Source organism: Jaculus jaculus, chromosome 10, assembly GCF_020740685.1.
Source record: "Jaculus jaculus isolate mJacJac1 chromosome 10, mJacJac1.mat.Y.cur, whole genome shotgun sequence".
Classification (NCBI taxonomy): Eukaryota; Metazoa; Chordata; class Mammalia; order Rodentia; family Dipodidae; genus Jaculus; species Jaculus jaculus.
Window position 1 is genome coordinate 1,102,367 of NC_059111.1, and position 13,074 is coordinate 1,115,440.

The 13,074-nt window shown below is 46.4% G+C and overlaps 1 protein-coding gene across 2 annotated transcripts in view; it reads right to left on the bottom strand.

Annotated features, from left to right (window-relative positions):
- Myo5c (myosin VC) overlaps positions 1–13,074 on the bottom strand; it is a 92,154-nt gene that overhangs the window by 14,713 nt on the left and 64,367 nt on the right. For both annotated transcript variants that reach the window (XM_045161098.1, XM_004662479.2), the window contains 8 exons: positions 10,833–11,013; positions 6,447–6,540; positions 6,121–6,184; positions 5,952–6,032; positions 4,679–4,859; positions 3,136–3,229; positions 1,157–1,220; positions 895–1,051 (listed from right to left, as the gene is read on the bottom strand). In XM_045161098.1, coding sequence (XP_045017033.1) covers positions 895–1,051; positions 1,157–1,220; positions 3,136–3,229; positions 4,679–4,859; positions 5,952–6,032; positions 6,121–6,184; positions 6,447–6,540; positions 10,833–11,013 — 916 coding nt within the window. The remainder of the gene's footprint in view (positions 1–894; positions 1,052–1,156; positions 1,221–3,135; positions 3,230–4,678; positions 4,860–5,951; positions 6,033–6,120; positions 6,185–6,446; positions 6,541–10,832; positions 11,014–13,074) is intronic.

Genomic DNA, 13,074 nt, shown 5'->3' on the forward strand with positions numbered 1-13,074 from the left:
ACACACCCTGTGCGACTCGATGGTTTTCTGTACTACCAGAGCTGTGCGACCATCACTATTACCCAGTCCCAGAAATTTTCACTGTCCCTCCCAAAGAAAACTACATGCTTCAGCGGTCACTCTAATTCTCTATTCTCCTTTAGCTCCAGAGAGAGTAACTCATTTACTGTCTCTGCAGATTCACCTATTCCGGACATTTCACATAAATGAAATTATGCAACGCATGATATTTTATATCTGGTTCTTCCATGTAACATCATACAGTCACAAAGTTCATGTGTTTTTATGTTTTTCTCTCACTATAATGTCTATAATAGAAAATTTAAAAGCATGAACATGAGAAAATGGGTTCTTTGGATGTCAGACATGGAGCTGGAGAAAATCAGAGAGTTGGGCCTGGTTTTGACTCCTTCCTGGCAGGGAGGCGGCCTTGTTTGTGCTGGGTTTGGCTTTAGCACCAGCAGAGCCCCACGTGCCCAGAAACATGTCTTACAAAGGACACCGAGTATTTTAGTGATTCTGAAAAAGACTGACTGTCTTTTTGTTTAATTAATTTTTTTGACATAGGTCTTTTATTTCCTAGGCTGGCTTCAAACTTAGTGTCTCGTCCCCTGCCTCTACCTCCCTAGTCTGGGATTACAGGCATGTGCCATCACACCTAGCTTATGCAGTGCTGAGGGTTGGACTCAGAGCTCCATGGCTGCTAGGCAAGCACTCTACCAACTGGGCTATGTTCCCAAATCCAACCATCTGTCTTTTGAGATGCCAAATAGGTCACTCTGATGGCCAGACTTCTAATCCTCAGCTATTAAATGTGTCTGGTAGGTGGCAGGTTTCCCCTTTCAGTAAGGATAGCCATTTATCAACCAACATATTGGAAAATCCACTCCTCACCCTGATGAACAGAGATGCCTCCTGCGGGCAATCGCTCTTAAATTCTCCACTTTCAGCAGGTTCCTTTAAGAGTGCGCTGGACTCCTGCAGTTCTTGGATCTTATCTGTCAGCTTCTCGTTTGCTTTGGTGTGCATTTTGTTCTGACTTTCAGTGGCCCTAAGGAAGGGACAGAGGAACTCTGAGCATCAGTGTAACTATCGCGTGTGTCCATGTTTGCAAAAATGGAAAAATGCCTTGGCCAGTTCCTCTGTCGACACTTACCTTCTCTGTATTCTTTCTTCTTCATGCCCGAGAGTTAGCTGAGTAGACAGTTCTTCTGGTTTTCCTGTGTTGAGGAGAATTGTCAGTATCACATGGGCTGCATAGCTGCATTCTGATTTGTGCTTGGGGCTGTTTTCATTTATCAGAGGTTCTCATCTGTGTCCAGCCAGATTAGGTTTTGTTTGGTCTGAACAAGGCTTAATTTTATTTTTATTTTTTGGCTTTTGAGGTAGGGTCTCACGCTAGCTCAGCTGACCTGGAATTCACTCTGTAATCTCAGGGTGGCCTCGAACTCACGGCGATCCTCCTACCTCTCCCTTCCGAGTGCTGGAATTAAAGGTGTGCGCCACCACGCCTGGCTAAGGCTTATTTATTTATTTATTTATTTTTGAATGTGTACATGTGTGTGGAGGCCAGAGGTTGATGTTAGGTGGAACTTGGAGGAAGCTTCCCTGTATTGCCTCTCCCTCCCCTGTCCTGTGCAGCTCACGTCTCACCTCTCACCTGAGTCTCCTCCTCTGTCCTGTGCAGCTCACGTCTCACCTCTCACCTGAGTCTCCTCCTCTGTCCTGTGCAGCTCACGTCTCACCTCTCACCTGAGTCTCCTCCTCTGTCCTGTGCAGCTCACGTCTCACCTCTCACCTGAGTCTCCTCCTCTGTCCTGTGCAGCTCACCTCTCACCTCTCACCTGTGTCTCCTCCTCTGTCCTGTGCAGCTCACCTCTCACCTCTCACCTGAGTCTCCTCCTCTGTCCTGTGCAGCTCACCTCTCACCTCTCACCTGTGTCTCCTCCTCTGTCCTGTGCAGCTCACCTCTCACCTGTGTCTCCTCCTCTGTCCTGTGCAGCTCACCTCTCACCTCTCACCTGAGTCTCCTCCTCTGTCCTGTGCAGCTCACCTCTCACCTCTCACCTGTGTCTCCTCCTCTGTCCGGTGCAGCTCACCTCTCACCTCTCACCTGTGTCTCCTCCTCTGTCCTGTGCAGCTCACCTCTCACCTGAGTCTCCTCCTCTGTCCTGTGCAGCTCACCTCTCACCTCTCACCTGAGTCTCCTCCTCTGTCCTGTGCAGCTCACCTCTCACCTCTCACCTGAGTCTCCTCCTCTGTCCTGTGCAGCTCACCTCTCACCTCTCACCTGAGTCTCCTCCTCTGTCCTGTGCAGCTCACCTCTCACCTCTCACCTGTGTCTCCTCCTCTGTCCGGTGCAGCTCACCTCTCACCTCTCACCTGTGTCTCCTCCTCTGTCCTGTGCAGCTCACTTCTCACCTCTCACCTGAGTCTCCTCCTCTGTCCGGTGCAGCTCACCTCTCACCTCTCACCTGTGTCTCCTCCTCTGTCCTGTGCAGCTCACCTCTCACCTGAGTCTCCTCCTCTGTCCGGTGCAGCTCACCTCTCACCTCTCACCTGAGTCTCCTCCTCTGTCCTGTGCAGCTCACCTCTCACCTGTGTCTCCTCCTCTGTCTGGTGCAGCTCACCTCTCACCTCTCACCTGTGTCTCCTCCTCTGTCCTGTGCAGCTCACCTCTCACCTGAGTCTCCTCCTCTGTCCTGTGCAGCTCACCTCTCACCTCTCACCTGAGTCTCCTCCTCTGTCCTGTGCAGCTCACCTCTCACCTGAGTCTCCTCCTCTGTCCTGTGCAGCTCACCTCTCACCTCTCACCTGAGTCTCCTCCTCTGTCCTGTGCAGCTCACCTCTCACCTATGTCTCCTCCTCTGTCCTGTGCAGCTCACCTCTCACCTCTCATCTGAGTCTCCATCCTCTGTCCCTGTGTAGCTCACCTGTCACCTGTTTTTCCCTTCTCTGTCCCTTGCAGCTCACCTGTCACCTGTGTCTCCCTTCTCTGTCCCTATGCAGCTCACCTCTCACCTGTGTCTCCTTGCCCCAGGCAACCCTGAGCTTACATCCCCAGTGCCATGCTTTCCCACATCATTTCCTAGAGCTGTAGACATCTAAGCTCACAGCCATGGCGACTCTAGTTACCTTTCATCTTCTCCATCTGTTCATTCAGGCGGGTTTCAAGGTCTTGCTTCTGTTTCTCTAGCTCTGAAATTTGCTGTTTAAAATCTGGGATCATCTTTAGAAAAGAATGATAAATACTAAGGCGTTAAATATTTTCATCTCTGAACATTATAGTCTCTGAAAGAAATGAATATTTCTGTATTTGGCCTGGGGAACACATGATTGTATAAAAGGCTAGTCATAGCACTGGGCTTGATTGGTGTCATATTTATCTTCCCCCCTCAAGACCTGCACTGTGCACAGTGGTGTCAAGAATCCCAACAAGCTCTGAGGGAGCAGTGCTAATGAGGACGCTCTGGGAAGGAAAGAAGAGCTCTGTGGGCAGGGAAGTGGGGGAGTGATGAGAAGAATCCAGCCAGCCTCTTTGGTCCAGGGACATCAGCTCCTCATCTGGAGCAGGGAGAGCCACCTTAGTGCTCAGTGCTGCTTCTGAGTTCTAGGCCAGGAGCTGCTCTGTTACCAGAGTTCTGGAACTGCCCAGTCCCTTCTTCCTTCCTATCTGTATATTTCTGCTGCAGCCCAGGTCAGGTCAAAGCAGATGTTTTATTATCTAAGTTTGTACAGATACCCATGACTTGATGCCTAAATGGATCTCTGTATCAATTCCTCATTAAAGGCTCACCCGGGAACACACGAAGTGTACAAGTCTTAACTGCACAGGGCTTCTGCCTGTGCACTGGTGTGCCGCCCAGTGACTTCTCAGGCTGGGCTGAAGAGGAGGCAGGAAAGAAGCAGAGGGGGATCAGGCAGGGAGGAGCAAGGAGGAGTCCAGGAGAGTGTGGTGTGCTAGAAATCCAGAGGGAGGCACGGAGGGGAGCCATGAACACCATCAAAGGTGGAGAGGGCAGCAGTTCAGCTGGTGGTAGGGACACTGGAGACAGCAGAGAGGCTGCAGAGAAAATGAGAGGTGAGCAGAAAAGGATGGTTAATGATCTTTGAGAAAGCCCATCAACTTGCCAATGAAATGGGACGGTGGCCACACGGGATCTGTGGGTAAGAACGGTGAGTGCGCACATGCGGGCTTGCGTGCATGCATGTGTGCTGAGAAAGCATTTCCCATGCTGGTAGGTGTGAGTGAGAAGAGAGGGACAAGTGCAGTAAGAAGTGGCATCTGGGAAGAGGAGGTCCTGAGTGGGAGAGTCAAAGGTCAAATGAAAGGACTGCTGTGAACACAAGCATTTCTCAAGAGTCAGCTTTGCCTTGGTCTCTTTGCAGGGGGTTAGGCTAGATTTAAAATATGGATCTAAAGACACACATATACATGCACACACACACAATCCCACTTGCAAGAATTTGAACTTATCATATGTTAATTAAACATACTTTCAAATCAAGGTGATTTCTAGCTGGGGTTATTTTTATAGCTCTGTTTTCTGACCTAGTTATTTCCCTCCCGAAGAAGCTAACTTAAATTTATGGCTTTGCTGAGAACTGAATTTTATTCCACCAGTGAATATAAGGTTTCTGGGACAATGCTGCAAATGCCCCCAGGCTGACACCATACCATGTTTTCCGAAGTCAGCCTGGTCACTTCATGACGGATACTTTCATTGATGTCAGTCTCTTCTCTAAATAACTTCTGCAGGTGGTTGATTTCTTGGGTTAGATGTACCACTTTAAAGTTCAGAGCTTCAATCTCCTTTTCATAGCAGTCTTTCTGGGACTGAAAATGGCTCTCCAAAACACTGTTAAAGGAGGGGCCGAGAAAGAAGCCCATCTTTTCTGTTACTGACAATGTGCACTTGCAGCCATTGTGAGGATCATAGTGAGCCTCGTGCCCTCAGCGCCCAAGCTGACTTAACGCACACAGTGACAGATGATAGAGTTAGGGACCGTTACTGTAGCCACAGTGAGCCTCGAGCCCTCAGTACCCAAGCTGACTGAGTGCATACAGTGACAGATGATAGAGTTAGGGACCATTACTGTAAGATCCTTCTGTGCTAACACAAAGCACAGCGTGGCATTAACATGCATTCAGTGACAGAGGAATTTCATTTTCCAAGTAATTAAATTACATTTACCCTGTTAATCATTTAAACTATATTCTCTATGACCCTAAAATTGTGGATACATGTCATTATGTTTTCAGGATCTGTTGAGTGTACAAGACCAGGAGTGAGCTCTTGTGCGCACTGTGGGTTTTGGGTGGCAGCGATGTGACATTGCACCACTGTGGGATGGGTGGTGACAATGGGGAGGCTGTGTGGTAATGGGATATATGCAGACTCTATTTCCTGCTTAATATTATTGAGAATCTAAAGCAGTTAAAAATTAATTTAAGGAAATGCAGGGCTGGACATGGCTTAGTGGTTAAGGTGCTTGCCTGCGAAGCCTAAGGACCCAGGTTTGATTCCCCAGTACCCATGTAAGCCAGATGCATGTGGTGGCATGTGTGTCTGGAATTTGTTTGCAGTGGCTAGAGGCCCTGGTGTACCCATTCTCTATCTGCCCCCATCTCGCTCATAAATAAATAATCAAGTCTTGGATTCATTCTTACAAAAAAAATTGCAGAAACTCCTATTTACAGCAATAGTGGCTGTTTACTTGATGCAACCCATTTTTACCGTTCAGGTTGTGAGTCTCCTTCCTAGGCAGTTTATCCCACGAAGAGTTTACTCTTCCTTACTACCCAAACTTAATTCTCAGAGGAGTTTCTCTAGGGTTACCGTATCATTCTACTACAGGACTGTGCTCTCTGGGCCAACTCCATGTAAGGTGAACTTTTGATTTTTCCACAGTCTATTGAAAAACAAGGCAGAACCCCAGGAGTCTCTAACCGGGTTGTTTTCTTTAGTCCTTCATAGGCAAACCACAGTTCTCCGTCTTCATTTAAGTGTTCCAAGTCTTCCACAGAGAGCCTGGAAAATAAAATTAAGGCACCAGGCACGTCCACCCTCTCACTCATGTTTTACACACCTTTAAATGTTGAATTAAAAAAGAAATTACCTGTTTCTTACTTCTTCGATGTCATAGCTCTCAAGAAGCTGTTTTGTGACCTCTGACATCTTTTCTGAAAGAAAAATGCAGAGACCTATCACATCTGAGCACATCTTCTCCTCCCCATGACCTTTCTAGGTAGAGTTCATTCCCTAGTTTCATAGTCTGAAGCTGAGTAACTTTCTAGCTGTCCAACCAACTGGGTAACCAACCTCCCAACTAACCAACCCACTAGCCGTCCAGCTACCAACTAACCAACCCAGTGGACACCAGTGAAAGGACACACCTCTGTGGTGACACACACCTCGCGGGCCAGGTGGCCAGGTTACAGTTACCTCTCATCTCCCGCTTCTGCGCCTGCACGTGCTTCTCCACATCTATCTTCTGGGTCTGCAGCAGCTCGATCTCCTTCTCGAACTCAGTGATGGTCTGAGTGCCAGGGCGAGCCGGCCAGGAGAAGGAAACAGCATCAGCTTCCCCACAGGGAACTGCTTACCGCAGGAGGGTGCGAGGGGCTGCCACCCTCCCTGCAGTTTCTTAGGCCAAGTCTTGTTAAGCCTTCGCTGCCTGCCCAGCGTGTCCTGAAGCAGGCTTAACTGCCCAAAGTGCTACTGCTTGTTCCCGGATCTACTTGGTTCTATCAATAGGGTGGGGAACACCAATCAACAACTACCAGCTTGCTGCGGGATGGGCAGAGGGCAAACAGAGAAAAGTAAAACCATCTTCCACTGGATAGCGAGTCTACAGAGGGGAGGAGGGCAGAGCCATCACTTTCCCGGTGGGTTTTGACTTCAGCTAGGCTTAGAGGAGGACAGATGCAGAGGCCGGGTGAGGCCAGGTGTCCTAGGAGGGCATATGGGGGAGGAGAGCCTGGGAATCGGGTGTCAAGAAGGGTAGCTCTGCTGGTCAAGCCATTGTATCCCAGTGTTACACAGTGCAAGCTCAGATGGAGGAAGATCACAGGTTTGTGTTTTTGGAGCTAAGGGTTAGATACATTCTCAGAGGTGACAGAGGTGAGTAACCCCTCCTTGGTATTTTCTGTTACTCTGAGTATTTATGGGCTCCAGCTCCCAGTTCCACAGCAGGTAGGAAGGAGGACTTTAGTGAGTGTTTGATCTAGATGGGCTAGCTCTGCTGACAGACCTGTCAGTGGAGTAGAGCCTTGATAGGTCAGAAAAGTGAAGCTATACCAAGTGAAGGCTAAATGACATGAAGGACACAGGCCAAGGCTTGGGGAAGGAGGACTCTTCTCTGTAACGTTATTATTAGTATTCCAAGTCAGGGCTACGGATGTAGCTCAGTTGGTAAAGTGCTTGCCTCATATGCACAAAGCCCTATGTTCAATTCCCAGTGTTGCATAAAACCAGGTGTGGTGTCAGAAGTTTATAACCCCGGCAGGGCATGAAGACCAGAAGCTCAAGGTTATCCTCGTTGACATACATGGGCCAGTATGGACTATATGAGCCCCTGTCTCAAAAAAAAAAATGTTCCAAGTCATATTCATATTTACTTATGATCTTCAGTCTGACTGAACACAGGCTTGATAATGATGGGCTGTTTTCTTTGAGATCCTCACCCATCACTGTGGAGAATTTAGAGGAAGCAAGTGACATCTATTGGTACCTCACCCCAACTGCAGGCACACGATACCTCAAATTTAAGACTAGCTAGATGGCAGGGCTCTCACAAATTGCCATCAGTCTTATGTGACTGTGCAGAATAAAACAGCCACATGTGATCACATGGTTCAACCTCTCATGTTTATGCTAGAGGAGACCAGCCTAAGAAAGACATCTTTGCTATGCAGCTCAGAGCCCACAGAGACAGATGTGCTCTACAAGCCATGTATGGCTGTGACATACCAGACACACAGGACATCTTCATAGTCTTGCAGAGATTCTACTAATATGTTTGTACATATTTAGTGGAAGCTTCAAAGCTTTCTGCCTTTGCAGTGAAATATTTTTCATTTGAGAAAAGAGATTACAGCTGACTGTGGTGATATAGTCTCTAAACACTGATTCCCTGTGAAGCAGAAATTTTCTCCTTACACTTTCTGTGTACATCAGAGATTTTGTTTCTCAAGTTCAATTCCAGCCAGTACTGTGTATTTAATGATCAGATAGATACTATCATCAGCACTCAGGTGGCTGAAGCAGGAGTATCATGAATTCAAGGCCAACCTGGCCTACACAGTGACAGCCTGTTTCAAAGCAAACAAACTCCCTGAGAATATTGGCTCTCATGGGTTAGGTTTTCTGGTAAGGAAACAGCTAAGTTAAGCCTTGGTTTTCCACACATGGGTCACAAGTTTATTTACTTACTTATTTGTGAAGAGCATGTATGTGTATGCCTGTATGCACACATGTGGAGGCAGAGGAGGATGTTAGGTGTCTTCCTCTACAGCTCCTCTGTCTTATTTCCTTGAGAGAATCTCTTGCTGGCCACCTGGAGCTTGCAGGGTTTTGGTTGGACTGACTATCTAGTGAACCCCATGATTCTCGTGTCGTCTCTCCCAGCATCAGTGCTGGGGTCACAGGTGGGGGCAGCATGCCTGGCTTTTCACAAACTCAGGTCTTCATGCTTGCACAGCAGGCGCTCTTGCTTGCTAAGCCATCTCTCCAGCCCCTGCTTATTTATTTTTATTTTTTATTTTTTGGTTCTTCAAGGAAGGGTCTCGCTCTAGCCCAGGCTGATCTGGAATTCACTATGTAACCTCAGACTGACTTCAAACTCACATCAATTCCCCTGGTCTCCACAGCACTGGGAACCATATCCTGCTGTTTAATTATTTATTTTTGGTTTTTTGAGGTAGTGTTTTGCTCTAGCCCAGGCTTACCTGGAATTCTAAGGGTGGCCTCGAACTCATGGTTATCCTCCTACTTCTGTCTCCTGAGTGCTGGGATTAAAGGTGTGTACCACCACACCTGGCAGTTTATTTATTTTTTATTTTTGTAATTTTTATTTATTTATTTATTTTGAGGTAGGGTCTCACTCTAGCCCAGGCTGACCTGCGATTCATTATGAAGTCTCAGGGTGGCCTCGAACTCACGGCAATCCTCCAACCTCTGCCTCCCGAGTGCTGGGATTAAAGGTGTGCGCCACCATGCCCGGCTACTTTTGTAATTTTTTTATGAGAGATTGAGAGAGTGAGAGAGGAGAGAATTGGCATGCCAGGGCCTCTAACCACTGCAACTGAACTCCAGACACATGTGCAACTTTGTGTGTTTGTGTCACTTTGTGTGTCTGGCTTATGTGGGACCTGGAGAGTTGAACATGGGTCTTCAGGCTTTGCAGGCAATTGCCGTAACTGCTAAGTCATCGCTCCAACCCCAGTTTATTTATTTTTAAAAATTATTTTTTGGGTTGGAGTGATGACTTAGTGGTTAAGGTATTTTGCTTGCAAAGCCAAAAGACCTAGGTTTGATTTCCCAGGGCCCACATTAGCCAGATGCACAAGGTGGCTGGAGGCCCTGGCACACCCATTCTCTCTCTCTCTGTCAAATAAATAAACAAAAATAAAATATTTAAAAATTAAAATTAATTTTCTGCAAGAAAATTTCCCTTCAGGCATTAAATTTCCTAGGAATACTTAAGTATTTTATGATAGAGATAGATAACAGCTAATATTTTCATGTACAACTAAGCAATCAAACTATTCTTCTATGTGATTTTCCCTCTTAATTTTAAATTTTCATTTTCACCTTTTATTGTAAGTTAGCAAAGTGTTGCTATATATACTTATGGGTGGCAAGGGAAGCTGTGACTTATAAATATAATGTGGAATGATTAAGCATTTAACATAGCCTCCCCTCAAGAATTTGTCTTTTTTGTGGTGAGAATATTTGACATTTGTTCTTTCAGCAATTTTGAAATGTACAATACTCTATTAATAGCTGTAGTCATTACTATTGAGTGGTTTGTTACTACTTCTTTCTTTTTTTGTTGTTTTTTTTCGAGGTAGGGCTTCACTCTAGCCCAGGCTGACCTGGAATGCACTCTGCAGTCTCAGGGTGGCCTTGAACTCACAGCAATCCTCCTACCTCTGCCTCCTGAGCGCTGGGATCAAAGGCGTGCACCACCACACTTGGCCTACTTTTATGAATTTTTTGTTAACAGTTTAAATGGAAGATTATAACAATAAAGTAATTTTAATACAGGTATTCATAAATTTATAACATGATGGATTATATAATAGAGGGTCATTTGAATTTATAATTTAATTTGGGAGTATTCTCTAAGTCAATATATTTAAATAACTACATAATTACAATTTTAAAATGCTAGATGCTGACTTTTAAAAGACTGAAGCACAGATGCTGGGGATATAGCTCAGCTGACAGAGTGCTTGCCTAGAATGCGCCAGGCCTTGGGTTTGATGCTCTGCACCAAATAAACTGAATGTGGTGTTATGTGTCTGTAATCCCAGCACTGGAAGGCAGGAAGATCAGAAGCTACAAGTCATCCTCGTCAAGTCTGAGGCCAAACTGGGAGACGTAACATCCTATCTCAAAACTAAAATAAATAAATAAAACAAGTATACAGTTACTGTCAGATCAAAGGCAGCCTGAGGCTTGTACTTGAATGAATGGAGCACTCGGTGCCTCTCACTTCTGGCCTTTCTCTGATACTCAGCTGGAGATCCCTGGGGTACATGGAGATGTGTCCCCTGCAGGTTAAGGGCTTTCCCAGAGGAGATCTAAAGGTGGGTGTGCCTCTACCTTTGCCTGCTTGCTCAGGCGAGCCACTTCCCCTTTCAGGCTATCAGAGGTGACTCGTTCCTCCTCCAGCCGACGATGTAGCTGGGTCTTCTCACTCCGGAGTGCCTCAACTTCTTGTCTCAAAGACTGAATCTGCTTCTCATAGTCCTGCGTTTTTAGCTCAAAACTTTTTTCCAGAAGTCTAGGCAGCAAAAGAAGATGAAAAAATTGGAATCAACTTTACAGTCTTTGAATTAGGATAATACATCATTTTGAAATAATTAGGAGATTCCCACCACCACCAAAAGATAGGCTAGCCTATCCAAAGGTCAGATGAGCCAGGACCTACTGTGACAGTTCCAGTAGCCAATGGCCCAGCTTTTAGAAGGCTATTTCCCATTCTCCCATAGGTGAAAAGCAACATCTGAGAAATGAGCCCCTGGGAAGATCCACCCACAGAGAACATGCAACAGGAGCCAAATTTCAAGGCACATTGGTGTTGGGGCACTGTGTTCCCACAGCTGTATCTCCATGCCATCCCCTGTAGGTCCTGTTTCCTCAGCTAAGATTTGAACATATCCTGGCCCCTTCCTAGTAGCAATGACCCTGCAGGGACTTGGTTTGGTCCTAAAAAAGCTAATGCGGATTGAGCAACCCTAACCTGCTCCAAAACCCCAAACTTCTTGATCGCTCACAAGATTTTAGGTTTGGAAATATCTACAATTTTGGACTTTTGTAAAGGCTATGCAAAGTCTACAAAACACAGAGCAACTGTGAAACACTTCTGGCCCAAAGCACTTTGGAGACTCACCATGTAGAGATATCTTTAAGTATAGCCTTTCAAGAATTTTAGACCAAATTCCACAGCAAAGTCAGGGACTCCAAAGACTACACAAACCTGATTCCTTAACAAAGGGTCTCTCAATTAAGCTGGTGATGATTTAATAAACAACTGGAAAGAGGCATGTGATGGAGACCAGTCTCATCCAGTCCACAGGGCTGGGTCAGAACTGAGGCAGTCCCAGGAGCTCTGTGGGTTCATTACATCATCATACTTGCTGGATGCTGATCTGGAGCATTTCATGATTTGCTTTTATAGAACCAAGGGAAAAACTTGAGGAAAGAGAGGCATGCACGCCAAATATTTCCATTTGATTTGCTTTTTATAGATGTCAACAAACTTTTGAACTTTGCACCCCACCCCCAAAGCTACCATGCTCTTAAGCAGCTAGTCAAGGAACTTCGCAGGGAAACTGCAAGCAGAGGTCTTAGTATAACATATCTCAAGCTTGCACCCTGAGCCAGCCAGAGTGCCAGCAGCTCCAGGCCCCTTGAGGATTGTGGCAGAGGCCAAACTTCCCTGGGTGGCTGGCAGAGCTACAGGTGGGTGCTGTGGAGGACATAATTCTACTCACTACATAAGTCTGCCGCAGGTAGTACTACAGAGAGCTTAGAGACTCATGCAACTGGCTCTCCAATGCCCCTGCAAGAAATGTTCACTCCCAAGTGCCCCAGCACACGGACAGACGCCCAGAGCTGGCCGTTGCTTCTGTAATTACATGTTCACTAGAAATTTTATGTCTGTAAATAAATTAAACAACAAATAAAAAACATGGTGCAGGGTCACCTGACACTTTATGTGCGTGAGCCTGGAGCTGTTCAGTGACACACTTTCTTCCCCCTCTCTGGAATCTCTGTGGAATCTTGACGACTAACCCAGACTCTGACTGTCTTGCTAATGGCAGAGAGAAGCTGTCTATCTTAACATTCTAGCCCTTTCTCTCCTTGGAGACACGACAGTAATGTCCCATCTCTCTCTAACCTCCCTCTACACCTCCACTTAGATCTAAAACCCTTGACAGAAGATGAGCCCAGACTGGCATCTTTGGAGATAATCAGTTACTACTGAGAGGGGAAAGGGAGCCAGCACAGCCCAAGTGCATGGGGACTTGCTTTAGCTTTGTGATCTTGTTTTCTGGGATAGAGGTGAATAGGAACATGGTGGGAGAAGAAGAAGTTCATTGCCTAAGCCCTTAGTTCTTGGACTTGAGGTGACTTGGAGGGGATGGTCATCTCTCATTGTCTTACTGCTTTAATGATAAAAGGAAATCAAGAAAAATCCCCAGGGGCTTCTGGGCCCACTTGGCAGGAGCAGTATGGACAGGACAGCTCCAAAGCCTGGGCTGTTTTGAAGGTGAACACCATGGGACTTGGCCCTAGGGATTCTCAAAGTCTCTCACTTCCTAAAAATATTCCCACCCAC